Genomic DNA, 27,119 nt, shown 5'->3' with positions numbered 1-27,119 from the left:
ATACGATCTACACTACGAATCTTAAAGGCCATTGGCCTTTAACTTGAGCCAAGATGGATACATTTTTAACTGGGGTGTGTCTCGTATACTATGGATCATAGGGCAAGCGGCTAATTCGTGTATTGCATACAGCTCACCCGGCAGGCTATGAATTATGCCATTCGGTATGCTTAATAACGACTGAGGAACGACACCCTTCAATGCTAAAAGCTGTCACGTAGGTCGGGAATTGCGATAACTGCCAGTTATGCAATGCGCCAGTCATCGCGCTTGCTCAGAGTAAGTCTTTTCAGCTGTGGGAAGAAGTCAGCGCTGATCCATTCCCCCAGAATGTCAAAAGCGAGGACCGAGATGAGCTAGTTTCGTTGCAACAACGCCTGGAAAGCAAGATACAAGTTATCGCCCCAGCCATTGACATGATTGAGTTGATGTGAGTCACCCGGCACTGGTTTGGATTGCCAGAAAGCTCATAATTGTTTTCTAGTGCTGCTCGAGGAAATACGTCATTGGAATCTGCTGTGGCCCTCACAAAGTCTCTGAGATGGGAAATTCAAGCCTTAGGACAGCGGCTGGGAAGAGCCGCGGCATCTGAAGAATTGAGATGCAAAGGGGCAAGATCGTCCAATGATCAAACGAACAGCGAGAAAGAAATCAAGCTTATTATCAAAGATATCAAGAAGCTGTTGGCTCGGATTGAAGACGCAGTGCCACTGATGAACCTGGCCATCACCACCTCTGGGGCCAAGTTATCCACCAACTTGCCCGCAACGGTGTCGCCATCTCGGCTCCTCCAAGCAAGCACATTTCTTACAGCAGGGGATACACAATATTCAATGTCCCCATCTCAAGCAGTCCAAGTAGGGCCGACTTTTACCTTATCGATGTACATGCTATTTGCCAGCCACTTGCGACCCCATGATGAAGAATCTGTTCGCGAGGCCACATGGAAGGAAGTCATGCACAAGGCACGTCTGAAGCTGCGCCGCGTTCCAATAGCTTCATTGCAGTCTCCAGACCAACACCCACGAATGAAACTTCCGGGGCCAGCTGGGTCCGATGAATACGCTTACCAAGTCCTGATCATCGAAGACCTAGATGATGGCCGAGTCCACACAATCGACGAGAATGACCCGCAGCCCCAAAACTATGAAGGCGTTTCCACGGCAGGAATCCGGGAGATTCTTCCTATTCATCAAATTTCGAAAATCTTCTACGCAGATACCGGGAGGATCCTCAACATCAGCACAGAGGGCGAAACAAACAACCCAGTGCTACTATTGAAACGCGACCTAAATGCTCTCCCACCACGGCGCATGATGGAACGCGACGAGATGGAGGAGGACTTTGCTCAACCAGAATCCGAAGAAGAACCAGAGGACGAGGAGCAAGCTCAACTCGACGCACAGCTGAACGGAGGCGAGAATCCGGAAACCAGCAGCTTCAATTATCTGCATGAAGACTCCATCACCGAAGAATGGCGTCTACCTCCCGGACTGGACCCAGAATGGATCGCATTTGAAGTTTACAACGAAGACGAAGCCTCCGATACCGAGTCCGAAGCCGAAAATCCCGAATCATCCACAGATGAACCCTCAATTGACCCAAATATGATGGCCAAGCTATCGCTTAATGAGAAGGGGCATCCATCTCACTCCCCATCTCCCCTGAATCAATCATTCTCATCCGCCGCTGCAACAACAACAGTCTCCAACCCCCACTTCGAAAACATCCGCACCTCCCTCTCCCTCCTCGAAACCCTCCTCCGCCTAACATCCCTCCAACAATTCCAGCAACAATCCCACCTCTCCATCAGCGACGAGCTCCTCAACTTTTTCCTGGAAGAATCATCCACAACCGGCGCTGGCGGCGACGAACAGCACCGCCAGCGGCTCCGCTCCGAGGCCCGTCGTCGCGTTGGCTGGGATCCTTACAATGAAAGCCCCGTCAAACACCGCGGCGAGGATTACCAGTACGGCTGGGAGCCCGGTAGTGGTCCCCACCAATATGGTGGCGATCCTTACTCCCCCAGTGGGCGGTCGCAGGGCTTCCATCTTCGTTCCAGGGAAAGTACACCGGAGACTCCGGTGCGCAAAGGCTCGAATGTCCGTCCAAGTGTTCAGCGTGGTATGAGGCCTACGTATGCTGAGTCGCCCCTTTCAAAAAAGATGGGGAGGTCTCTGGATGATGGAGATGTAGGGTCTGGCACGACAGATTGAATGGGAAATGGATGGGAAATTTGTGGACTATGGTACCTTGTACATGTATTATGATCATGATTATGAGATAGCGAGTGCATTACAAGATTTATTTTTCATCCTACCCTTCGGACAAATCCTCTACCAGATGTCAAATTGTTCGGCGAATGCCATCATCTATAGTGGCCGTCAAATTTCGGCTGACGGTCCACTTGGGAGCTTAGATAGTCAGACCCCCATGATGAAATGAGACGAGATGCTATGTATGTAGATAGAAAGAATGACGTGTATTCAGATATCAACCGCATAGACAGATAAAATCGCTCGCTGAAAGCAAGTTGCAGAAAACAGAGCTGGGAATAAAAGGGGAGGAAAAAAAGCCCGAAACGCCAAAAATAAAAGACCCGACATTCCTAAACTCCAACCAAAGCAGATTCAGGAGCAATTGGCCGTGTTTAAGCTGGCGCACGCAGTAGCAAGACCATGCTTTCGGGGGGTATATGGTATAGACAAGCGCCCTCGGGACCAACTTAGATCATCTTGCTGATGCGTCCTTGAAAAGAGATAGGGAATTATTCCCAATCTTCGTCGCTCTCATCCGCCTTCGCAGCGGAGGCAGCCTTTTCCTTGGGACTACCAGGTGTGCGGCTAGCAGCACCGCTCACAACATCGTAGCTGGATTCGCTGTCGGCTTGGGAGTGCTGGTCGTTTGAACGGCGAGGCTCCGCTTTCTCGGTTTCCTTGGTGGGAGCAAGGGTCTGGGCACCGGAGCGGACATGTGGGGTAGAGGGAGACTGAGACTCGGAGTCAGAGTCGTCGTCCCAGCCGACTTCTTCTTCGTCTTCGGCATTGGCACCTGTACAGTAGAAGCGGTTAGCACTGGAAACAAAAATCACCGGATTAATAGACTCAGCATACCCTTCAGAAGTTCCTTGCGCTTCTTCTCCTCAGTCTCCACGACGAGACGCAGGAAGTAGTAACGAGTCCAGAATTCCGCGTATTCGACCTGCTCGGGCACAAGCTTCTCCATGGCCGAACGGAGTTCGGGGTATTTCTCTAAATCGGCAGCGATCTCATCCGTCTTGACTTCGACATTGAACTCCTTCTTGAACGAAGGCCACTCGTCGCTGACCGGGTCCTTGCTGAAACTTTCCAAGTTTGAATGGATAACGTGCAGCTGTGCCTCGAACCGTGTAGCGTGAATGACCCGCTTTCCCTCAGCATCCCTGCTCTCGAAAAGAAGCTTGCCGGACTCATCGGTATCGGGGGGCAAAATGCTAACGGCCTCACGCAGCTTCTGGCCGATGTTCATTCCGAATCGCAGGATCGCTTCGTCGGCAGCCTCCTCTGCCTTCTCGATCTCCTTCAGCCGCCGAGCGGCTTCCGCCTTCAACCGCGTAATAAAGCTTTCTCCACTGGCGCCAGCGCCTTCGCCTTCTCCCTTGTCGGCAGATTCTCCTCCTTCTGCAGCAGCCTTGGGTGTGGTGGTCTCGTCGCTTTGTCCCTCGCCACTGCCTGTCAAGGCAGCTGTGCTGAGAGATAGCCCCTTTGTCCGGTCGGCGAGTGTTTCCTTGAGATCTGAAAATCCTTTCACGGCTTCTTCGCTAGCAGCTGCATACTCCTGGCGAGCACCTTCGTAGTAGGTTTCTCCCTGTTTGCGTACATTGTCCCATAGTCCTCCAATTCGGGAGCCCCACGGACTGGCGGAGAATGCACGGAAAGTCTCTTGTAGCTCATCGTTGAGGTTGGCGTTAGACTCCTGGGGCTTGGAGTCGGAGGGAGCTCCCTCCTTGTTGGAAAATGCCTCCTCCTGGATGTGATCGTAGGCGATATCCATGATTGGGAAGTTGCAGGAGGGAAAAGAGGGTCAAAGATTTGGAAGCACAAGGTTGCAGGATCTCCGCGTTCGTCCATGGGCCGACCGCCCCGCTTGCGACGATCCTCAAAAACTACTACGAACTACATCATATAAACACATTGGTCAATAAATTCAAGGTAAAATGTATAGTAAAATGTATATAATAATTATATTGAAAAATATTGAATAATATTGAACAAAATTCATAAGTCATAAATTCCATTGAATCATCTCGGAAACAATGTCACCCTTCAGGTAAGCTGTAAGGCTCTCCTACACTATCCTGACTTCCCATCCAAAAATTCGGGAGCGGAATGCTCTCCATGACGCTTGATGTAAGAAGCTGACTCCGAGAAAGAATCCGGCCCTGCCATTGAGGATCTCGGTCCACCGCCTGGGAGGACTCAACTTGAACCACTGAGCCGGGAACACGAGGTCGTTGGAACGAATTATCACCCGACTCGATTCCACGTTCTCGTTCACGGATGGGCGACGACTCGGGAACCATTTCAGTAGACTCTTTGTCACCTTCCTGGCTCTGTGTCTGTGTCTGAGAGAATGGCCCCGGTGCCTGTTTTCGACGAGAAGGCTTCCACGCCTCCAAATTTGTGTACTGGCTACTGTCTCCGTGAGGGAAAAGCTCAGACATTTTCTGTGTATTCAGCGTTGGGATTGGCTCATGCGGGAACTGTGTAGCTGCGTGCATTCTTTGATAGCAAATTGAAGCATCAGACATTGGAGCTTCGGATGGAGGAGCATCATCCAATCCAGGGCTCGATTGCACAGCTGGTAGAGGAAGTTCTTGGGAATCATCCTTGGGTGACTCTGGGCTGTGTTGGGTTGCCTGTGAGCCGTCCTGTGGACCAAATTCTCGGTGTGTTTTCTTTGGAGATGGTGTCACGGAGCGTCCATTGACGTTTTCCTCAAAGTCTCCGTATTCTGATTCCGCATCCGTTTCGTAGATCACTGTCCTCTCCCTCTTGGTGGGTTCATTTCTCGAGTTCCCATTTGCTTCGACGGGGAATTCCTGGGAAGTTGACTCCGTCGGAGGTGCAGATGAGGGGAATTCCTCAGTTGTAGTTAGATCAGGATGGACCAGATTCTTATAGAGACTTGGAGAATCGAATGTTGTAGGCCGTGGTAAAGATTCGCCTGCAGGGTCTTGTGAATCCTCGACCACTCGCCGAATCTCCGGGGGTTCTTCTTTGATAGGTTTCATGAGATTATCCGTGGGGTTTAACGGCTTCCATTTAGATGGAGAGCGGGTAGCACTGCGAAATTGAGATGAGGTTATAATGGCAAGACCGGGGCTTTCGGGCGTCTGCGAAGAAGGTATCTCGCGCGTCCGAAGCTTCTGCGGTGTGACAGGGGCTGCAGATACCCGCTCTCCCTCGCCTCCGCTTCCAAGATTTGATTCTGGTGCTTCTTTTTGTTGAGATATAGGTTCCCCCGTTGAAAGGTCCAGCTCTTCTTCAAAGGCTCTGCGCTTTCGTTTGGCGGAGGTCGGACGCTTCGTAGGTTGTAATTGCTTCTGTTTGGGCGTATGTTCTGTCTGTTCATCTTTTATGTCCTTCTTCTGCGGTGTCGGCTGGATATAGCTCATATTCACGTCGTCGTCATCATCATCGATGGTAATGTAACGTCGTACAAAGTCCATCTGAGTTAAAGTCTTGTCTCGCTTTCCCGTTGACTTCTCCAAAGATTTTCGACCGCCCCTGGGACGGACACTTGCCCTTGGTGTCTCGCTCTTTCGTGGTCCATGACTTCGGCTTGCATCTCGATTGACGATTCCAGAGCTCCTCCGCTTCTGCGAGCGTTCATCCGAATCGCGTTCTCGTTCATTCATCTTGAATTTCGAGATACGAGCTGACCGAACTGATGGAGCGGGGAGATAGTCTGAATCTTTGTCCGACCTGTCATCTACATTTGGCCGCTGAGTTATGTCTCGAGTATCGTCGCGACGCTTGTGTTCGTCAATGTAGCCAAGCTGGTCATCATCCGAAGGTGTGGGTTGTGTCACAAAGTCAATTTGCGTGAGAGTCGATTGAACTCGTGGCAGCGATGTTCGCTTACGAGTGCTTGCCGATGTCGATGACTGCGGTGATCGGTTCCGTGCGGTGATGCTTTTCGTGGCAGTTGTTGGAAGACCTGGTGGACTAGGCCTTCTCGGTGTGCGGGACTGATTTCGAGGAGTCTCTGGCAGGTTACAAGATTCATGCGATTGTTTCATTGCAACAGCAATGTTTCAAGACTTAAACATCAGACTGGAGCCTAGAGGTAAAAGATATGACGTTAAGGGAGATAGATGCCTGAGGCGGTTCGCGTCAACGCGTCGCTAATATCGACTTGGTCCGTGCGCTATGCTTTCGACCTGCATGCATTCACAATGCAATACATAATAGTGACACTAAAAATGGCACAATGCAATTATTCGAAACTGGACTGATCGAACGGGAAGAAGGAAAAAAAAGAAAAGAGCAAAAAAAGAAATCTCAGGTTTGGTTTTTAGGAATAGCCGAACGCGGGGGTCGAACCCGCAGCCTTAAGATTAAGAGTCTTACGCTCTACCGATTGAGCTAGCCCGGCCGGGCTGTTGAAAGAGGCTGCAAAATAGTGCTACATGAGCCAGATCAAAGGGGTCAGCTACACAAATTCCAGAAGCAGTCCTCGGTATAGAGTAACAGTTTTGATCTTTTTATTTAAACAATTTATGTTCGAAATAATGTTCAATGTACATAGATAACATACAACAGGTCTGGTTATTAAAAACTAGTCCTCATCAGACATCAACCATTCGGGAATTGCATCCTCATCGTCAGGGTCCTCAGAAAGCAAAGATCCCTTCTCGATCTCGCTGTCAGAATCATATTTAGGCACGGGTGACGGTGGCCGGGAGATAGTAACCACACTTGCAGACTTGGAACCACCATTTGCGGACGAATCTATGGCGATAGGAGCTTTGTCAGATGATCCTGCGAGGGCTTGGGGTACGGATGTCGGGTTTGAGCCGTGGTTTGGGACAACCACCAGTGAGTAGCGAGGCGTTTTTGATGCTTTGTTCCTGGCAATACTCTCAGGAATCGACATTGAGTTTATGGCCAAAGGCGCAGGCTTTGGAGGTTCCACCGGGTCTGGGGCTGGATCATCATCATCGGGTAGAAATCCCCCTCCAAGAGCGTAATCCTCCTCGTCCAATGACGGTTCCGTTTCCATTTCTGTGTAGTCTTCGAGAAACCCCTGATCATGTACCATTCTGCCCTTTCCTAGAACTTTCGGAGGCGAGCTATTGGCTGGCTGGTCTGGTTCGGGAAAGAAACCACCACCAGCATCTGCAACATCCATTTCGTCTTCGACATCTTCAAGCGGTTGTTCTTCGTCATCGCCAGCATATTCCTTGACTCTTTCTGCAATCCTAAGCTTCATCAAAAAGAGCCGCCAGAACCGCAGAGCCTCCGCGGTTCTTGCCTCCAGTGCAGCATGCCGCCTCTCATCTTCGAGACCCCTCATAACTTCCTCAAGCGCCTCCTGGTACTCGATGGCAATAACAATTCCCCCGAGTACAGCGGTACCACGACGACCTCTAAATTCAAACCCAGTGACTGCATCGGTATAGTCAATGCCAAGGATTCGAGCAGCTCGAACTGCCTCCGGCCGCTTGATGTGAACTCCGCCAGGCGGAACCATGCTAGGAACATAAACATCGAGGTTTCCATATGTGTTCTTTGGAATTCTTCCCTGAACCACCGGTGGTGGGACGTAGATTTCTGTTTGGAACTCGGCGTATAGTGTGGTCTCTTGGGGCTCATTTTCGTCTTCATCATCACTGAAGCCTCCACCCTTATTTCGACTTGCGGCAACACGCTTGAGAGGCTGCTCACCAACTCTAACGTCCCGTCCAAGGCGATACCATTTATCGGAGCTTCGCACAATATGCAGGTCAGATCGACGATAAACAGGTACTGATGTGTCACTCCTTGCTGTGCTTTTTCCCAACCCCACGTGTCCAATGATTCGTTTGGGGTGGATTACTTCATTGCGACGAACGTGTCGCTCAAGCGCATAGACGGGATGATCCTTGAAGTCCTGGATATTGCGTGGCATAGGCTCAGCTGCTGATTTCGATGTTAGTTCACTAATCTCTGCCTCATCCCGATCCTCGAAGAAGGGTTTTTCATAGGCCTTTAGTGCCTTATCCCACCACTCCTCGCCATTCCGTGTGACTTCCACGCGGAGTTTCCGCGTCTTTGCATTGAATGCTTTTACATAGCGACGAGTGACGTCTCTTGCGGAGGCGTCATCTTCGAAAGCAATCACATAATTCATCAAGTTTAACGAATCGCTCGCAGGCGGTTCGAATTTCGAGGGTTTAGCAAGGGATTTTGTTACGATGGGGTCAATTGGAACCCATTTCTGTGCAGCTTCGTTGAAGGCTTCCACCCAAAATACCGGAAATGACGAGTCTCGCGGTGTCGGAATCGGAGCTGTGGGTGTTAGTTGGGCGTAGACTAACAATCGCTGAAAGTTACATACCTGAATGGAATTTTGGTTGAGGAGGACGTGAGGGTGTGAATTTAGGCTGCCCAATCCGTCGAGGTCTTGAAGCTGCAGGCGACTTTTCGCTCTGGCTGCGTTCATCTGTTGAGGATCCAGGATCGTCTGAAGATATCACAACATATTGATGCTTTGGTTTAGACGGCGTCATGTCTTTCACAGTGCCAGAGAATGGCAACGGTTGCAATGAGCAAACAAGTCTCGCCTCTACGGCTACAGACCGCAATAGGGCACAGAATAGCTGAGCCCCGAAGTCCCGGGAACCTTGCATTGTCTTCGCTTGGGTTCTAAAATCCCCTTTGGATAAAAAGACTTCAGCATTCGACATGATTGATTTCTGTATATTCATGTCAGTAAATGATTGTTAATCGAAAAACTTGTGAAGGATACCAGTTTCTGCTTCAATTGCAGTTCGTCTTCCGCCCAGTGAGCCCGTTTCATTCCTGGTTTGATAACCTGGAATCTGCGGGTGAAGGCATCTGCAGCCTGGTTGAGACCATCCATAAACGTGGTGGATCTGCTATAATGTGGTTTATCCTCGTCTGGATGCAGAAGAGCGATTACTTTCCTAGACAATGTCTTCTTCAAGAATTCCTACGATGCTGTTAGACCCCCGATCGATATGCCCAAGGAGGCTAGCACTCGCCTGTAATTCCTCGTCATTGCACCACATGTTGCGCAACTGAACGTGGCCAAGAAGGCAAAGAACATGACATTTGTGCACATCTAACCTAGCTTTTCTTTCAGCTCCGGTTAAAGGCTTCCTTCTCTGGACTGATTTTTTCTGCTTCTCGGGTTCTTGCTCTAGTGTGATCTGGAGCATCTCGTCGTCGCCTTGAGACGCAAAGTGTCTATTCAACAAAGACTGGGATGGTTGTTGTAATTCAACATCTTCCCAGTCAACGTCTGATTCTTCTGATGTCGATGAATCGTAAACAGTTTGCACCGGTTGGGTGCTATGTTCATTTGCTTCTGCGTCCCGATGTGTTTGTTCCAAGGAAGCCTCTAATCCCACAGGGATAGCTTTCATATCCCCGGCCTTGCGTCTCTTGATTGGCCTGTCTGAAGCGAATTGCCCGGGATCTCTACCTTCAGCCTCCTCCAGCAGTTCTTGATAGACATCTGGAGCATGATCATCTGTCTGTCTCTGACGTTTAGGTTGGCGGGTGGGCATTGCCCGGCTCCTTACGGAACGAGCTGGTGTTTGGCGCACCATTGCAAGCTAAATTGTTGAAATGCAGAATCATGTGGTAGATTTCCAGGCTTCTTGTCTGATGAGGCTCTACGCGTCGCGCGTCAGGACTCAAGGTGGCGTTTTAGTACCCCGCCCTGCTCGGAAATGCAGTGGGACAAAACATCAAGGAAGAGCAAATGCAAGATGGTCACTACTACTTCGAAATGATATTTGCAGAGTAGAGATATGTCCTCGCCAAAGCTTTGTTGACGCGCTGCACTTCGGCTGCTTCCAAATCCCAAGGTGCGTCATTTCGGATTTTGATTTATCCGACCGACATCAATATAACCCGATTAGGAAGTACACCTTGAAGTATGTGCGTTTTGTCCTATATCAAGCGATTTAAATGGTTTATTCGTTAGTATCCTCGTTATTCTAATTATTAGACCAAGCTTGTATGGTTTATGGATGTCTCACTTAGGTTCTGTATGTTAAATAACAAGAAGCACGCGATAATGCTGATATATATATCCACTTGAGAACCCCCATTTTTTCTCGGGAAAACAAAATCAAGTTCTACAACCAGACAATCCAAATCTAACATCATGTCCAAAGAAGATGATAATATATCTGGGATATCAGATGAAGATATGTATATAGTTGGATTGGACAGTGAGTCCTAATCGATTAACCAGCATACATATATACAATTGAACGACAACATGACTTCACGAGTTGCCTGATAACACGTTATCTCCCAGAAGGATTTGCACATGTCGAGGAGGTAAAGTACATAGGTATCTGGGACACCAAGCAAAGCGATATGCATATACGGAGTCTAATTAATGTTCATGATATTGCGTCTAAAGCATATCCCAGCAATTATTCTTTGTTTCCCCCTCGTAGATTCGCACGAGCTTTATAGGACGGAGACATTTCAGCCAATAAAACCTACCCGGTGGAGATAACTTGCTTCCAAATGATCAGTTAGGTTACCCTTGAGAGTTAATAAGGGCCCTTCTAGAGCGCGATCTACAACATAGAAGAACTTTCTAAATGAGACCAGGCTACAAAAGGAAAGTGAACAATGACAATGCTAGCTTCAATATTTTGACACTAACTCCTCATTGGTCGATGATGGGGGTGTGGAAGGGATGATTTTCCTCTCCAGACCAACTGTAGATGTGCAGGATCTACATTTCGCTTGCGTCTGACAGTTGTGTGGTGGTCACACCTTTTAGTCCTAAGCCGTGCCGATTGGTCGTGCCGATTGGTCGTACCTCCACCCAGGCCCGGTATTCTGGATTTTAGCAGATGATTTGCAGTTCCAATTCCAAATATTTTTGACTTTTCTTAAGCGATGGGGTCCTCGTAAAATTCCCTTCCCCTCTGATGTACTCTGTACAAAGGTGTGAGAACGTGTTTGGGCTTTCTTCGGCGAGACCGCGGGTTGGACTGTGTGGATCTCTCTAGCCGATCATTTCTATGAATAATTCACCCCGCACCTACATGCGCAACAGGGTTAATGGTTGATTTATTGGGCTCTATCAAATTAAAGGGAATGACAAGGGGGGGGTTGCTTTTTTTCTTTCTGTTTAGTTTCGCATTATTATTGTCGTGCGTCCTTAGCGCAACCCCCAAGCTGGTGAAAAGGTCGCCCTGGGAAGTACAGGTCTATCTCATCTCATCCACGGCCAATAAAATCTAGTGATATCATTTGTGGAGAATAAACATCTGTGAAAAATACCCAAGCGGTCTACCCTTTCTCCAGTAGGTAGTTGTTTCATGCATGACACGTAGTATCAAGTACGTTTAGCGAAAGACCCAAGACGGGCGATGGGCCGATATGCACGTTGTCAAGGATAATAGGCTGCATGTCTTACTTGACTCCCGAGTACTTCCAATAGAGTTTCACTATTTTAGAAGTAGATGAGTTGTCAAGAATCGAGTCAGGCACATCCCTCCAGGTGCATGTAGTTGGTACCCTACCGATGGGAGCAAGGTGCAGCTCGGGGTGATTCCTGCAGCATACATTTGCTTAGCACTCCTGTCACTTGCTCTTTCTTCTTCCAGATCTTGATGCAGATTGGCTGGCTGAAGTTTCCAGTGTGCAGCCCTACAAACTAGGTACTAGGTACATACAGAGTAGCTTAGTGAACATAGGAAAGTGAGTGCATACACGTTTTCTCCTCTTGGACTCGGATCCGATAGGCCATTGTCGTATTGTCAGAGTCTTGGCATCTAGTGTAACATGTGTCTCGACTTGGCCGTATATATTCGGAGTTGTTCGGTTGTGAACACTTAGCAGACTAACAGACCCTGTAATTTCCTATGCTCTATCTATCTCCCCCACATCAAAGAAACCACGGTATGTACATCCTCCGTACGAGTCCCACTTATGGTGGGTAATTTTAGATGCCAGCGACTAAAGCAAGAATCTCAAAAGAGATAAACCGCCAAGGGCTGTCTCCACTACGTGCTCCGCTGCGGAGTGACGACTTAGCGGTTAATGGGTTGCGGTTCGACGGACACCGAACCACGCATCTATTGTCGTACTAATGTAGCATCAGAGAGAGACAACTCATAAATTTTTTTTTGTATCCGCATACCTAGGCAGTTAGCAAAGAAAAACAGATTGAAAATTCCATCAGAGAATGTATGTATAGTTTCCCTTCCCGTATTGGAAATTGGTTCTGGGGCAGGCGTTACCGACACGTTGGAACCCGAATAACTTTCCTAGTCGCCGGGTCCGGGTGAATTGCAATTTCAATTAATTCCCGGGGTGTTCCCTTTGGATGGAATCCCGGGTCCATGGCAGCGAGATCATTATTTTTGGGACGGCTGCAGGGATGCTGTGCTTGGGATTCTATTTGCAAGCTTACGATTCTGGTTGTTGACGTGTTTTGCTTTTTTTTTTAATCCCCCCTTCTTTCTGTCGTCTTGAATACTCAGACTGCAGATTTTTGATTCGGGGTACTCCGAATACAAGAAGGTTACATTTATATCTTGTAGATATTTTTGTTACTGAAATTGGGGTGTACACCTGGACACATTTGTCATTTCCGTCTACGATATACCTATGGTATACGCTATAATTACGTCTTTGTTTGATCGACATCTGCAGAGCAATGACGAAAAACACCTACATCTTCCTCGGTCTAGAAGTTCAGGGTGGAAATTTGAGTATTTTGTATCTCTGTACGATATATTCCGTACGGAGTACGGAGTAGGTAATACTTTGTATAGTGCGGAAATCCAGACGTCATTAGAAAATAAAATGAAAAAAGTATAAAAGATAAAAATCAATATGAAGACCCAGAGTAGCGGAAACTATTGTGCATGTTCCGTGATGCACTTCTCGATCCCATGTGCCCCTCCTTATGGAGCAATTTGGGGAGAAAAAGCCCAGGCTTCAAGCGCCCCGTGTGACGCTATTTCTGATGGATCATTTCCTATTTTCCCACCGCTAGACCTAAATATGGTAGGAGTCCGAGTTGTCCTGCAAGAACCAAAAAAAATCAAAGAAAACTTGGAGTTTTCTATACCAGACTTAAAATTCTTCTAGAATTATTCCCTTTGATATTCGGGTCCAACCCCCGAGACCTCGGGAGTCCGTGCGATGACTAAGGTCTTGGCAAGTGGGAACAGTACCCGGGGTGAGTGTTATGGAGATGAATTTCATTTGGGAAATCCCAACAACTCCACGTCTCTATGGGGCCGTTCCCCAGTCTAGAATCCATTATTATCACACCTTTTCTTTTTTGGATTTTGATTTGAAGTCTTTATAATATGGGTTCATTTGTTCATTTACGGGGGAAAAAAAAGCAAATATCACTTCGGGGTATAACGGGGTTTGAATCTGACTATTGCTAGGATGACCCTGCAGGGTTCTGCACAAGTGTTCTTGGGAATCGTTTCTGCTGATCGGCTCAATCTAAAAGACAAATCCCAGCAGAAAGGTTGAAGGCGGCCCGTGGCTGGGCGGGTTGCATATTCCCAGCTAGATGGCACCAATCTCTATTGGTTCATCGAGCCCAACCAGCCAGTAGCCAGCCTTCGATCGCGAGGATCGAGATAATGAGCCCTGGGTAAAATGGCTGGCTAAGTTCTGGAATGGATATATAACATGTACCATCTGGGATCCCACGTCAGGGAATCGGAGGATGACCGGGGGGTCACCGGAAAAAGAGTCCTAGGTTATATCAATCCAACATCCCAATTTGGAATAATAGTGAAACTGCCAAGGAATATTGTATTTCATGATTCTGTTCTTCTGAAGGAAACGAAATCAGTTTAATATTTGTATTCTTGGTCGCTGAATAGTACAAAAACAAGAAAAAAAGAAAAAAAAGACAAAATGTAAACCAGAAAAAAAAAACGAAGTAAAAAACCAGTGTCAATTACATATCAATTTCGTCCAATCATCTTCAACAGACAACTACACTTTTTCCCCAGCGAAAACAGGGATATTGCATGGATACTTCTCCGCTTTAAAATGCTTTCACGCCTGAAGCGCCTGGGCATCTTACTCTTTCATATCCTTTTACTTTTTCACTCTTTACCATTTACCCAGCTTTGTATACGAACTAGAGCTCCACTTACCGGGGTTTGCTTTTGCATTAGTTTATTTTTGTTTTTATTTTTGCTTTTCGAATATTTCAAATGTCGATCCTACGCCGAATTATAGTTGTCGGGATTGTCCTCCCGCCGTGCCAGATTATAACTTAACCCAAGTTGTCGGGCTCTTCTTTCCCCCCTCCTTCTCTTTCAAACATGTCTGAATTTGCGTCAGTTTGAGTCTTTCCGTATTCATACTGGGATCTGGAATGGAGCACGAGATAAATTCCTGAATCTACTTCACCAAGGAATAGCTCACTGTCCATCCCGAGCGTCTTGATACACCTGCCCACTATTGATTTCGGATAAAAGCGAGGTGACCATGGGTGCTAGACGTCCGGTGAGTTTGTTTCTCTTATAGAATATGATCCCCATGTCAAGACTTCATGGTTATTGATGTTCTGGTGACTATTTGACTCTCGACTTTTCTTGCTAACGTAAAATCATGCAGCCACTTCAACCTGACTAGTAATACTATCTCCATTGTCCCCTCCTCATTTTCTTTACCAAATTCAAGACTGGCGTGACTGACCGTATCATAACAGCGATACGCAGTCGTTGACTGACAGTGTGATGGATTATCCTGTCGAGAATGGAAGAACCTATCATAGGTACCACGAGGGAGGTATGCTTACCATCCCGGCTCTGTTAGATCTCGCACAGCATGGCTAATTCAATATCTAGCCTATGTATATCCCAATGATGAACAGGAAATAGATCGTCTGGACATGCAACATCACATGTTCAAAATGGCGATGGACGGAAAGCTATTCCACGCTCCCCTCCAAGACCCAAAGCATATCCTTGATATCGGCACTGGCTCAGGGATATGGCCAATAGAGATGTGTATGATCACCCGTCCCAGTCCCAAGGTTCTTGTCTCACCATCTCAAATGTTCTTCTTGCAGCGGCCTTGTTTCCAAATACCGAAATCATAGGGACAGATCTGTCCCCAGTGCAGCCAACAGAAGTTCCGCCAAACGTCCATTTCTTGATTGACGATGCCACTGAAGAAGAGTGGTTATGGAATAAGAACTACTTTGATTTCATCCATACCGGCCACATGACCGGGGCCATGCCGTCATTCAAGCGTGTACTACGACAGGCATTCAAACATCTCAAACCGGGAGCATACATGGAATGTCACGAGCTTGACCCCAAACCAAAATGTGATGATGGTACCATGCCCCCCGAGAATCGAGACGGGGGATACAGCGCATTCGCCATGCATGATTGGGTGGACCTTAATGTACGCTCAGGTCGCGATGCTGATCCACCAAGACAATTCCGAATCGCCCACCGGATTTCACAGTGGATGGAAGATATAGGATTCGTCGACGTTGAACAACGACTCTTTAAAATCCCCACAAATACCTGGTCCGAAGACGAGAAGCTAAAAACAATTGGTGCTTGGAGTGAGAGCAATTGGCTTGATGCTCTGTCCGGGTGGTCATATAAGCCCTTTCTTGCCCTTGGCTGGTCCCAACCTGAAATTGAGGTCTTCCTCGTTGATGTAAGGAGGAGTATACAGGACCGAAGTGTCCATGCTTATATGGACTTTTATGTGGTGACAGGACGGAAACCGCTTCCCAGCGAAGTCAGAACAGCTTCCTGAGTTCTTGTCATCTCCCCCGCTTTCTCGTCATGACTGTCTTATGTTTTATCACACCGTTCCGTTATGTCCCCTCCGAGATGATTTGCATGTGATACCATTGGTGGGAAAAATTCTGCATACATTGCATTGGCGTTGTGTTTATGATTCCAACTATTTTCTTTTTAGCTTCTATATAAATCCATTTCCATACCTGTTGTAACTACAATCAGGTAACAACATTCGGTATACATCTGAGGCGGCTTCGAAGGATTAAATGCGTAATAACATGATATAAACATAGATTAAACATAGAAATAAGTGAAATGTGCAAACCAAGAAAACAATAGTTCGACCAAATGCTATAAACAAATATGATACACATGTAGACAGAGGTGATAATGGAAGCCCAAACATTGGTCCGTTGACTCCCGCCCTGGAGCAACGGGGGATTAGTCATCACGCCAAGAATCGGAAAGCTGCCATGCGAAAGTTGATTCCGAGTGCTTGCGACAAGCCTAAGACAGCAATCGGCCTGCACATGCTATAGCCAATCCCATGTCTTTCGGCAGACATGCCTATCGGCATGCTCTAAAACCGCCAGCTACTGCAACACTTGATCATCCCTGGATCAGTGATGACCTACTCGCAGCCACGTTTCGTCGCTTCGCCAACGGTCAACGGCGCCATGGGAGCTGCGTTCCCGGACCATTGGAAGCACGGCGACGCCTGGCGAAACGAAGAAACACCGCTCTGGCAAGCATAGGGGGAGGCCCGGTTGAAGATATCGCGTGCTTGTTTGGCCGCAATGGGAGGGAACACATGAAATGGACCGACCATCCATGGCAGAGAGCGCCATTCGAAACCCAGAGTATGTATGACAAGACACGCACAATCTTTTGAGTATTCGCTAATTGTTTTATGAAGGTTTCGTCGATCATTCTTTCGGTCCTCCCGAAGTACCTTTTTCTTTCTCCGACCAGAACCCGGAGCCTGGACCCGAACCCAGCGAATTTCATACTACTCATCCTCCTCCGTCATACCTCGCCAAGGCGGACCAAGCTACGCGTGAACAGATGCTGGAGGGATTCTTGGATGGGAACAATTGGGGCATTGAAGATGCAAGGGACTTCACTCGTCGGTTGAGAATTGACCTCCACCGGGAGCCGCGATACAGCCGGCAGATATTCGAGCGATTACTTGCTCGTTCGGACCCAGATCTTACGGAAGCAATTGCGTTCTTGGATGACCCGTTCCTGAATACCCGGGGATCGGGGAATTATGCCGCAGCTGTTGAAATATTTGTTCGAACGAAAACGAAACGCGGCAAACGAACCGCTGTTTTGAATGCGATTAATCGGGCGTTAGAGTTGGGGTTGATTTCGACTGATGAGATTTGTCTGATCATTACCGCTTTACCGAATATTATCGTTGAACGAAACAAGACTCTGGGATCATGGGACCATAAAGCTTTGTTGAAGCACTACCGGGCGATGTGGAAAGCTATTGGGTGCTGTAACATTCTCGGTTATCACGATTTGGACAGAAGTATTGTTGATGCTTGGCTTGGAGAGCTTTTGCGTACTCGCAGCTTTCGTTTTGCCGAGGAACTCATCATCGAAACCCATGATGCAGACCGTCGCAGCCGGTGGCCTTCTGCTTTGGTTCAAGCTTGGTTGGAAAGCATGGATGTCGATTCAGAGACAAGCTTGCCGTTTCCCGACAAGATATTCAGCCAGCTTGACGTGAACAGCGCGGCGGACTGTGTCATTCGTGTGACAGAGTCATTGGCATCGCCTTCAGCAGACAGGGTCTCCAGAAACCAATTGCTTGAAAGATGGCGGGATTGTCTTGCGAACGCCGAAGTCATTTCGACCGTTGCCAATTCACAGGTCTGGTACGACTTCCCTCTGCCGTGCATTCAAACACAAATCAAGCATGCCCCTTTGAGCCATTCAACTCAACGTCAAATAATTTTGCGACTCTGGCTTCTACGAACGCTTGGTCGATCTACTGGGCCCATGTACAACCAGAGTGCAAGAGGAACAGATCAACCGATCTATTCACTGCTCAATCTCTACCAAACGGCGATACAAGATACCAGCGGAACATTCTATGCAAACTTCATGCGAGAAATCCATGACCTCGATCTCCCATACAACAGCCTTCTGCTCCTAGCCCTGAACAAAAAGGGCAAAACTTCTATTACCAAAACAACCCGCAAAACCCTCGAACAACTGGAAACCTCCCAGCTTTCCCTGTCAGAAGTATGGACAAACCCACCCATATACAAGGGAATACAAAAGCTTTTCCACACCACATTCGACGAAATGTTCCACCGCATGAACCTCACCAGCCCAGACACAGTTGAAGAAATCCTGAATGTTGTTCGATCAGGAGACTCAAAGAACATCTGGCCCATCCTCAGACTTCTCAACAACAACACCCCATTTAAGGTCAGCCTCCATAAAGCCTGGCAGCCCATTCCACACCCCGATGAGAAAGTCCTCGTGCGATACCACCCAGCCCCGCGGGACAGCCGATGTCCCGATCCCCATGCTGCGGTCGACCTCATAAACCAGCTGGCAGTTGCGCTCTCCTGCTGCAGGAATTTGACTCCGTGCCAGTCTTTCCATATGGTTCACTGGCTTTACGGTTATCTTCGCAGACACGGCGGGCCCGTGGATCCGGAGTTCGTGCGGGCCTTGTATCATGCTGGTGTTGTCCGATACCGTCGTGACGGTCGCCGTATCTCGGCTACTCAGTATGAGTACATCCGTTGGATCGTCGGCAAGTTTGAAAGCTCGGAGGTTATTGAAGAGCTCACTGCTCTGCCTCAGATTGGTGAATCGAGGGTTGGTCGGTAGTAGATGTGGTATGTGAATGGATGTCTATACAGGAAATATTTATAGAATAGAGCGATACGATACCCCTGCTTCAATATTACCTTGCCCAGAGGGTGCTGACTTGAGCATACAATCCACATGAAAACCACATCAAGTTTTTGAAAACGACGAATTTCCTGTTCTGGCCATCCGTGCTCTAAACCTTGTAGTATAACTCACGAACAAGTACGTCTGCGGTCTTGCCCGAATTACGATAGTACAGAAAACATAGTGAGACCGAAGAAACCCATGCGTGCATTAAATCAATCCAAGAAGACCACTGGTCAGTGCATCTCCAAGAAAATCTAAGTATCAACTTCCATGCTGTCCCCAGTAGCAAGGTTATCATCACCGGACAGAGTTTCGATCGTGACATATTTCTTCATATCTTCCTTGCTGATAACCCTCTGGTCCAAATAAGCAGTGGTACCACGGGGGAAGCGGTAGTTGCGCTCCTTCTGCGGGCGCTCGTTGGGCTTCATGTAGTTGCGGAGCAGCTGAGTGGGCTGGTCCTTCTCGATCACACACACGTCGACATTGCTACCAGAGCCCAGATCGTTGAAGATACCAGCCTTGATTGCCTCAGCACAGATGTCGATGGCGCCCTGGCGGTCCAGGTCGGGTTGCCAGGTCGATTCAAACACAGACATCGCAGCCAGCGATCCGGATCCCATCGTCACGTACGGCAGCTTGTCTGTCGAGCCGTGTGCGTGCACAGTGTACAGTCCCGTGCCGGTCGGGTCCACGCCTGCAACAACAAGGTACGCTCCGATGTGGCCCTGGTACCGGAAGAGGTGCTGCTTGAGCATCGTCATACAGGTAATCACACGGGGGTCGCGGCCCGTTGATAGCGAGTGAAGTTCAACGTTGGAGCTGATGAGCGCCGTGGTGAATTCGGTGTCGGCGGCGGTACCGGCTCCAGCACACCAGATCTTTGGCGCGATGTAGTGTAGCTTCTCGCAGTTCTAGAGACAAAGAAGGTTAGATACTTTCCAAAATAAAAATGCACATGGTCTGATAAGTATCTCTTACCTTGTCTGCTACTATAGGACCGCTGGTAGCTCGGGTATCTGCTGCAATCTGTAATGGCGATTCGAGTCAGCTCCTGGGTCACAGCTCGTAGGAATCTCCTCGCATCGCTTGGGACCGTACCACAACACCCTTATCGTAGACACAGCCCACAATTGTTGTACCGGTACTTGTGGCCTTGGGAAGGGGAACACCCCTAGCGTGAAGCGCCGCATTGCGGTTGTAGTTTGTGAAGTCGAAGCCGGGCATCGTGATAACGCTGGTGTTCGCGACCAGCTAAACTAATTATCGAGATAGAAAGCAGGTATAGGAAGAAACAAGAGCGAAATTCGAATATTGTGGGAGATCGAGAAAGATGGATGGACGAATGGGGTAGCAAGCTGGAGATGGAAGTGAAGAGGAAGTGAGCTGTTTGGAGTGACGAAGCTCCCGCAGCCTAAATTGGAGCCTGAATTATCAGGCATAAACAAGGTGTTTTTGCCGGACATTATTTTCCAATTCAATGCTTTTCTAGTGTAGTCTTTCTTGACTTCTCTCTCTCCAACCTTTTGCGCATCGGCGATACCCGTTGCGTCCCTTTTTATTCTTTGCTTGTCTTCTCATCCCTGGGAAGCCGCGCAACCTCAAGATTTTCGCGCATACTCTCAACCTATTCTCCCGGAGTCCTCAGTCACTCCATCGACGCTCGCTCTCTACACCTCCCAACTCACCTTCGCCTAATGCTCTCAGACATAGCTCTCCTCTAAGCGAAAGCACACGTTCTCCTTCTGGGACATTCAATTCCGAAAAGCTTAGAATGGCTTTCAACTTCGGAGCGTCCAACCCCGCTGGGGGAAGCGCCTCTGCGGAGCTTGGTTCAGAGCTTCCCGATGTCTTTACCGATGTATGTCCAACCCGCCACAGCTCCCACTCACCAAGATCCCCTCTAATGTAGCTATAGGAAGTCGGTTTCAAAGGCGTGGCCGGGGACGCAAATATTCGCTTCCTCCCAACGGCATGGCCCGACGACGCGCTTCCTGCTCCTACTTCCTCACTTCTGGCTGTCGCACACACCAAAGGCCTCATTGTTGGCGCTGGCCCAGATGCGCTGGTAATCAGCACCGCTGATGTCGTCAGAAAGTCCATCGAGGCACCGGCTGGAGAAGATATGGAGAAAACGAAGCCCTTCCAACCTATCGCCACAATCCCCCTTCCTTCTCGTCCCACTCATGTGGCATTCACACCGGGCGACGATGGCTTGATTCTCGCCACGGAGAATGGCCCCACAATCTCGGTTTTCGATACAAACACCCTCACACAAGGAAATGCGCAGCCGGCGATTTCAATTCCTACAAATGGCGTGTCGCTACGAGCACTGACACCAAACCCCGATCCTTCCTCGACACTCGTCGCGCTGGTCACCGTTAACGGCGAGCTTCTTATCGCCGATCTTAAGGCTGGGAGCCTTGTTCCTGGACCTAATGGCCCAGTTCAAAAGGATGGTGTCAGCTGTGCTTCATGGAGTAATAAAGGAAAGCAGCTTGTTGCTGGATTAGCCGATGGCACTGGATACCAGATGGCCCCAGATGGAACGATGAAGGCTGAAATTCCTCGGCCATCTGATTTGGAGGGAGATTGCCACAGTGAGTTTTATATAACTCCCAGAACTATGGATGTGCTTTTACTTACGGTTATACAGTTTCATCAATCGCATGGCTTGAAAACGATGTTTTCTTTGTCACATACACACCAAATGCTGCAGAGGATGATATGGGAATGAACCCAGGTTCTTCATACTACATCATAACCCGTCGCAAGCAGGCACCGTTCCTCATCCAGAAATTGCCAGAAGTCTGTTCGACTATGGGCTTTATGCTGAAGCGTGGTCCCGCATTCCAATTTATCACCAGAATTAGAGAGTACAAGCCTCACTTGAGAGATGTCCTGATCGTCGCGTCAACTGCCTCGACTGATCTCGGACTCATCACGCGATCTGACCAACCTCTGGCCAACGATGAGCGAACCAAATCTCATGTTGGTCAGTTCATGACCACGGAAGTCAGCGACGACACCAAACGTGCCAGTGTCCCGTTGAAGGATTCTGGAGATGAGACATCGGTCATTGGCCTGGCACAAAACCTCTCAGCCACCGAAAATGTCATCGCACCGCTTCCGGGTTCCGATATCTTGGAGAGCTCGACGCCCCTTCCTGGGGTTCTTCTTTTGAATAATGATGGTATCCTTTCATCTTGGTGGTTTGTTTACGCTGATTCCATTCGCCAAAATATCCCGTATTCGGGATTGATTTCGTCCGGTCAGGCAACCCAAGCTCCCTCTCAGCCTCAGGCTATACCTCCAACCCCGGCCCCTGCCCCTACACAGCAACCTGCATTTGGCCAGTCAGGGTTTGGAACTTCGTCGCCGTTTGGCCAGCCAGCCTTCGGAAAGCCGGCGGGAGCCCCTGCCTTTGGTAGCCCATCAGCCATGGGAGCTTCGACTATGGGCGCGACTGCCTTTGGGAAGCAAAGTACTCCGGCATTTGGAAGTCCGTCCCGGCTTGGTGGAAGCCCTGCTCCAGCCTTTGGAAAGCCATCGTCACCAGCCCCTGGTCCCGCATTTGGGACCCCCTCTCAGCCTGGTGCATCGTTCGGCACCCCCAGTACGCCTGGACAGCCACAGTTCGGGAAGTCTGGATTTGGCGCTATGGGATCTGGACTTGGACAGTCTAGCTCCCCGGCAAACCCATTCGGGGCTAAGGGTGCAGCGTCTAGCGGTGGTGGCTTCAGCTCCTTCTCTGGTGGAGGCGGCTTCAGTGGCTTTGCAACAGCGAAGCAGGGCGAGTCACCATTCGGGGCTGGGAAAACAAGCGAGTCACCATTTGCAGCGAAGCAGCCAAGCGAGTCACCCTTCGCAGCAACACAACCAAAGGCGTCACCATTCGGAACCGCCTCTGCTGGTGAAAGTGCTTTCTCCAAGAGCTCTGCCTCGCCCTTTGGGGCTAAGCCTCAAGCCCCTACCTCGTTCCCGCCTCCAGCGTCTAGTGAAGTCAAGAATCCCTTTGGCACCCCGCAGGGTGGCTTTGAACTCAAGTCTACCTTCAAGGGCGATGGCTCGGCTGTCAATGATGGGCCAAAACCAGACAAACCTTCTTCCGGTGCGTTCTCATTTGGTGGCTCCTTTGACGAAATGGTGTCGACGCCCCGCAAGGGAAGCTCGTCGCCGAGTGAATCAATGGATGATGACACTGAAGATATCGAGCCTGTGAATAAGGAGACATTCTCAATTTTCGGCGGGGCAAGCAAACCTGCTTCTCAGACCCCCACCTCAATGTTCAGCTCGAAGACGCAGACTACAAAGACAACCACTTCGGCCGAGAACACCAAGTCGCCATTCTCTATGTTTGGCGCCACTGCTGACCAAAACCGCGTGACCAGTCCGTTGTCAGCGCTATCTGATAAGACCGAGACACCCAAGAAGAATTGGCCCAACACATCAAGTATCGATGTGGAGGCGCCATTGCCTCCAGATCCTACCACCCGGGCTAGTTACGCAGCTGGAGATACTTCTGCTTCTGATAACGTGTCGAAGTGCTCCGCTGAGGATGCCCCGCTTCCTCCCGATTTCACCAAGGTGAAGAAGTCTTTACAACCTGAAGATGACGCCCCTATACCGCCTGATTTCCTCTCCCTGAAGAAGTCTGCGCCCGCGACGGACGATGCTCCTCTTCCTCCCGACTTCCTCACCCAGAAGAAGTCTGTACCTAAGACGGACGATGCCCCCCTTCCCCCCGATTTCCTCACCCAGAAAAAGCCTACTCCGAAGACGGACGATGCTCCTCTCCCTCCCGACTTCCTCGCCCAGAAGAAGACTGCACCCAAGGCGGACGACGCTCCCCTTCCTCCAGACTTCCTAACAAAGCCCAAAAAGCCCGAGACTGCGGTTGTCCCTGAAGAAGCACCTCTCCCGCCTGACTTTACCGCAAAGCCAAAGACCAAACCTTTCGAGGAGGCGGTTCCAATCCCGGATGAATCGGATGAATCGGGTATCTCTGATGGAGACTCCGAGGCCGCAGACGAGTCAGACTTCAGTGATAGCGGTGAAGAGATCACACACGACGAAGCATTCATTGCCAAATCCAAGCCATCAGCGCAGAGCTCGTTTGGTGCTGTTTCCGAGCAAAGCTCTACCGGAGGATTCTTCAGCAGCCCTGCTCGAAATGCGGATGATAAAGGCCGCCTTCCCCGGCAGCTGTTTGGTGAGGTCTCTAAGCCGCCACTGCTTCCTCCCCCGGGCCCTATTGCCCAGGGTAATCGAGAGCCCTACCGGTCACCGAGTCCGGTTCGGATCGGAGGGAAAAAGAACGTGTTATTCTCCGAGAAACCACATTCCCGTAAGGGGTCCACAGGCGTGTTGCACTCGCGTAAGGCATCTCTTACACAAATTGCCCAGCGCGATGGCCACTTGAGAAAGGCTAGTGATGTTGCTCGCGAGGAGCAAGAGAAGCAAGCGCGCGCACATGCAGCAGCTCAACTCCAGGAAGATGATGTTCTATCTTTGTCAGATGACGACGAGGATGATAGACTTCGTGATGAACTGGCTCAGCCCGTTGAGCCCGTTGATACCCTGGATCCATTCTTACCCCACCAAAACTACATGGGCGAGACTGCGAAGCCAGGTATTGCCGGCCAGGTCGAACGACTCTATCGTGACATCAACTCTATGGTAGATACATTGGGCATAAATGCTAGGTCAATGGCCGGATTCCTTCTGCACCAGCAACCCAAGGAACCCTCCGATATTGATGGGTGGGTGATGGTCCTCAACAGCGACCAGCCCGCTGACATTCTCGACAAGAAGATGACCTTGAAGGACATCGAGAGATTCGAAGAGCTGATTACTTCAATTGCGCAATCATTGGACAACCAACGGGTGCAGGGAGTGGATGAAAAGCTCGATGCATGCCGCGACCTACTCACAAAGCAGGTTGTCACCCTGCGAGGCCAGTTCGCAAGCATCCGGAAGACCCTTGATGCACACACCGACATCGGCGCTATCCTCGAAGCACCACTTTCCGCCGAGCAAGGTGCGCTCCAGCATGATCTACGCACCACATTCACGAATATCCAGGTCAAGATGACCGCCCTTGAACAGGCAGTCTCCCTCCTGCGTGCCAAAATCGCCGACATCCCGCAGGCAAATGGCACAGGCAGGAACCGACCCACCGTTGAGGCTGTTACCAAGACTATTGCTACAATGATGAGCATGGCCGAGGGAAAGAGCACAGACATCGATGTTCTCGAGGCACAGATGCGCAAGCTGGGCGTGGACATTGCTCCCACCGGACCTCCAAGCCGCGAGGCCTCCCCCTTCTCTACTCCTCGCAAGAATGTTGCTGGCCGTATTCCCATGACTCCCGGGTCGCGAGGCTCGGTTGACGGTAGCGCCTATCACACCCCTGAGTCCGCTTCACGCGGTCTCAACTTCCGAGCCAGCATCAATGGCTCGGTGAGACAGAGCCGTCTCCGTAGCGTGGAGGGTGCTGGCGAGACTGTCATCCCCCAAGAAGACGCCGTCCAATACAAGGCCAAGAAGTCGCGTCGTCAGCACTTGAATGCCAACTTGAAGAAGGCCTTCGAGGACAAGCAGGCCAAGGTGCGCGGCGTTGATGACTGGTAGTTTACTTTGATCTTATTTTGTTTCTTTCTTTGCTTTCATTTGGTTTTCTCTAAAGATTCTGATCCGATATTTGGGGGAATTTGCTTTCAGCGTGGATTGGTATTTGGTGGATGGTCTTAATTGGGCCAGGGAGTCATGGCATGCACATACGTGGAATTTTCTTTTCAGCGCCACGGTGAGTGGCTAAATTAGCTATCAAATGCAAGCCCTATCTACATGCAGTTTTTTGAGGTTTAGTTATTGTTCTTTCCATGTCAGTCAAACTTGATCGGCTCTGTATATTTAGATGCATCCCTAGCGCTTAACAGAGAATGAGATTCGGTCAATGAATTCGGCCAATGAGTAACAAAGGCCAAGAATAGACTGGTTTCAAGGGACGTTTGATCAAAGACTATATAAAAAGCATTATAGTAATGAATGGAAAGACGTCTTTGTTCTCGAGTACACCGTAAAACATATATAAAGGAAGATGCCGTCGGCCTATGATTACACCATTACCACCCACATCATTCCTCTAGACCATTTTCCAGCAAAGCCCAGTTCCCTTAAACCTATTCCATCTATCTACTCTATCTACCAGCAAAATGTCAGGAGATTCGAGTGATATGTGTCCTTTCATGACTGGCTCCGACCGTTTGGTGGACCCCCAAGATGATGCAGCTCTTTGGGTTACTATCGAATTTCCCGAAGAAATGGGGCTTACGCATAGTGATGAACGATTGATGGAGTTTGTTGTTCAGCAGGTTCAGCGGCACGAGGTCAAGATTTTCACTCACGCACAGCATTACCAGAGATCCTTGTGCCTCTCGCTACCAGTCGTTGGAGTCCCTGGAGATGAGGAACACAATGATGTAGTCATGGCTCAGGCTAATACTTTGGCACTCTGGTGGCTTGGAGAAATTCAAGCACACAGGGTTTACCTGGACTGGGATGTGATTTTCCCTTAGTTCGACCAGAGAACAGTTATATCAGAGCAAGCAAACATATAGGAATTGTCGTTCTGTTGGTAGAACCGAGTATCGTATTAAGACGAGAGGTATGAGGAGGTGTGCAGTCGATGGGGTTATTGGGGGAGGGGTATCTGATGGATGGATAGAGCAGCTATGTTGAGAAGAAGGCAAAATGAACATGAGACTCAGGAAAAGACGTCAAGTTCCACAAGTAGTAGCAAATGATTCGTAAAGCGTAAGTCCCCGCCTGTAGGATCCATATTGGTCGAATGCCACAGTCTGCGATTCAAGCGGCCCGCGAAGTCGAAGTTGAACCGTCAACACAAGTCAACAAATGCCATTTGGTTGGAAAGCAATCGAATGTTAACACAACAAGACAACTATAGCAGACAATTAGCCAAGTACACGAAACGTTGAAGGATGTAGAGCGTGAACGAAGAAGAAATGAGACATCATCATGAAGTTCATACTCTGCATCCTCTTACCCTAGATCATGTTGACAAAATAAAATCGCAATCAATCCGCAGTCCACTTCCACTGCAGGTGCTCGGTTCCAAGACGAGCGTCAATTTCACCGAGGAACTAGATTCACTCGGAAGACATACTCAGGCAAG

The 27,119-nt window shown here is 49.2% G+C and overlaps 9 protein-coding genes across 9 annotated transcripts; 5 read left to right on the top strand and 4 right to left on the bottom strand.

The window, feature by feature from the left end:
* Positions 1-53: 53 nt before the first annotated feature.
* Positions 54-2,216, top strand: N7455_009730 (RanGTP-binding protein; the record flags this gene model as incomplete). The annotated part of the gene is made up of 5 exons (XM_040956502.2): positions 54-74; positions 133-164; positions 222-279; positions 330-430; positions 485-2,216. The coding sequence occupies 5 exons, from the start codon at positions 54-56 to the stop codon at positions 2,214-2,216; spliced, it is 1,944 nt and encodes a 647-aa protein (XP_040813092.2).
* A 551-nt stretch (positions 2,217-2,767) lies between these two features.
* N7455_009729 (BSD domain-containing protein) lies at positions 2,768-4,032 on the bottom strand (the record flags this gene model as incomplete). The annotated part of the gene is made up of 2 exons (XM_040956388.2): positions 2,768-3,051; positions 3,114-4,032. The coding sequence occupies 2 exons, from the start codon at positions 4,030-4,032 to the stop codon at positions 2,768-2,770; spliced, it is 1,203 nt and encodes a 400-aa protein (XP_040813175.2).
* Positions 4,033-4,297: 265 nt separating this feature from the next.
* N7455_009728 (uncharacterized protein) lies at positions 4,298-6,283 on the bottom strand (the record flags this gene model as incomplete). Its single annotated transcript, XM_040956344.2, has 1 exon — positions 4,298-6,283. One exon carries the CDS (start codon positions 6,281-6,283, stop codon positions 4,298-4,300), a length of 1,986 nt encoding a protein of 661 aa, XP_040813088.2.
* A 539-nt stretch (positions 6,284-6,822) lies between these two features.
* N7455_009727 (uncharacterized protein) lies at positions 6,823-9,820 on the bottom strand (the record flags this gene model as incomplete). The annotated part of the gene is made up of 4 exons (XM_040956432.2): positions 6,823-8,534; positions 8,584-8,941; positions 8,995-9,198; positions 9,251-9,820. The coding sequence occupies 4 exons, from the start codon at positions 9,818-9,820 to the stop codon at positions 6,823-6,825; spliced, it is 2,844 nt and encodes a 947-aa protein (XP_040813089.2).
* Positions 9,821-14,717: 4,897 nt separating this feature from the next.
* Positions 14,718-16,010, top strand: N7455_009726 (class I SAM-dependent methyltransferase; the record flags this gene model as incomplete). The annotated part of the gene is made up of 5 exons (XM_040956364.2): positions 14,718-14,735; positions 14,847-14,863; positions 14,941-15,020; positions 15,080-15,241; positions 15,304-16,010. The coding sequence occupies 5 exons, from the start codon at positions 14,718-14,720 to the stop codon at positions 16,008-16,010; spliced, it is 984 nt and encodes a 327-aa protein (XP_040813090.2).
* A 534-nt stretch (positions 16,011-16,544) lies between these two features.
* Positions 16,545-18,853, top strand: N7455_009725 (uncharacterized protein; the record flags this gene model as incomplete). Its single annotated transcript, XM_040956479.2, has 2 exons — positions 16,545-16,857; positions 16,914-18,853. 2 exons carry the CDS (start codon positions 16,545-16,547, stop codon positions 18,851-18,853), a joined length of 2,253 nt encoding a protein of 750 aa, XP_040813125.2.
* A 323-nt stretch (positions 18,854-19,176) lies between these two features.
* Positions 19,177-20,149, bottom strand: pup1 (proteasome core particle subunit beta 2; the record flags this gene model as incomplete). Its single annotated transcript, XM_040956464.2, has 3 exons — positions 19,177-19,836; positions 19,904-19,951; positions 20,024-20,149. The coding sequence occupies 3 exons, from the start codon at positions 20,147-20,149 to the stop codon at positions 19,177-19,179; spliced, it is 834 nt and encodes a 277-aa protein (XP_040813174.1).
* Positions 20,150-20,696: 547 nt separating this feature from the next.
* On the top strand, positions 20,697-25,555 carry N7455_009723 (FG-nucleoporin NUP159; the record flags this gene model as incomplete). Its single annotated transcript, XM_040956380.2, has 3 exons — positions 20,697-20,783; positions 20,841-21,522; positions 21,579-25,555. 3 exons carry the CDS (start codon positions 20,697-20,699, stop codon positions 25,553-25,555), a joined length of 4,746 nt encoding a protein of 1,581 aa, XP_040813160.2.
* A 584-nt stretch (positions 25,556-26,139) lies between these two features.
* Positions 26,140-26,502, top strand: N7455_009722 (uncharacterized protein; the record flags this gene model as incomplete). Its single annotated transcript, XM_040956456.2, has 1 exon — positions 26,140-26,502. The coding sequence occupies one exon, from the start codon at positions 26,140-26,142 to the stop codon at positions 26,500-26,502; it is 363 nt and encodes a 120-aa protein (XP_040813153.2).
* Positions 26,503-27,119: the final 617 nt, after the last annotated feature.

This window comes from Penicillium solitum, assembly GCF_028829755.1.
Source record: "Penicillium solitum strain IBT 25940 chromosome Unknown utg000008l_segment0_segment0, whole genome shotgun sequence".
Classification (NCBI taxonomy): domain Eukaryota; kingdom Fungi; phylum Ascomycota; class Eurotiomycetes; order Eurotiales; family Aspergillaceae; genus Penicillium; species Penicillium solitum.
This window is presented reverse-complemented; position numbering and strand designations above follow the sequence as displayed.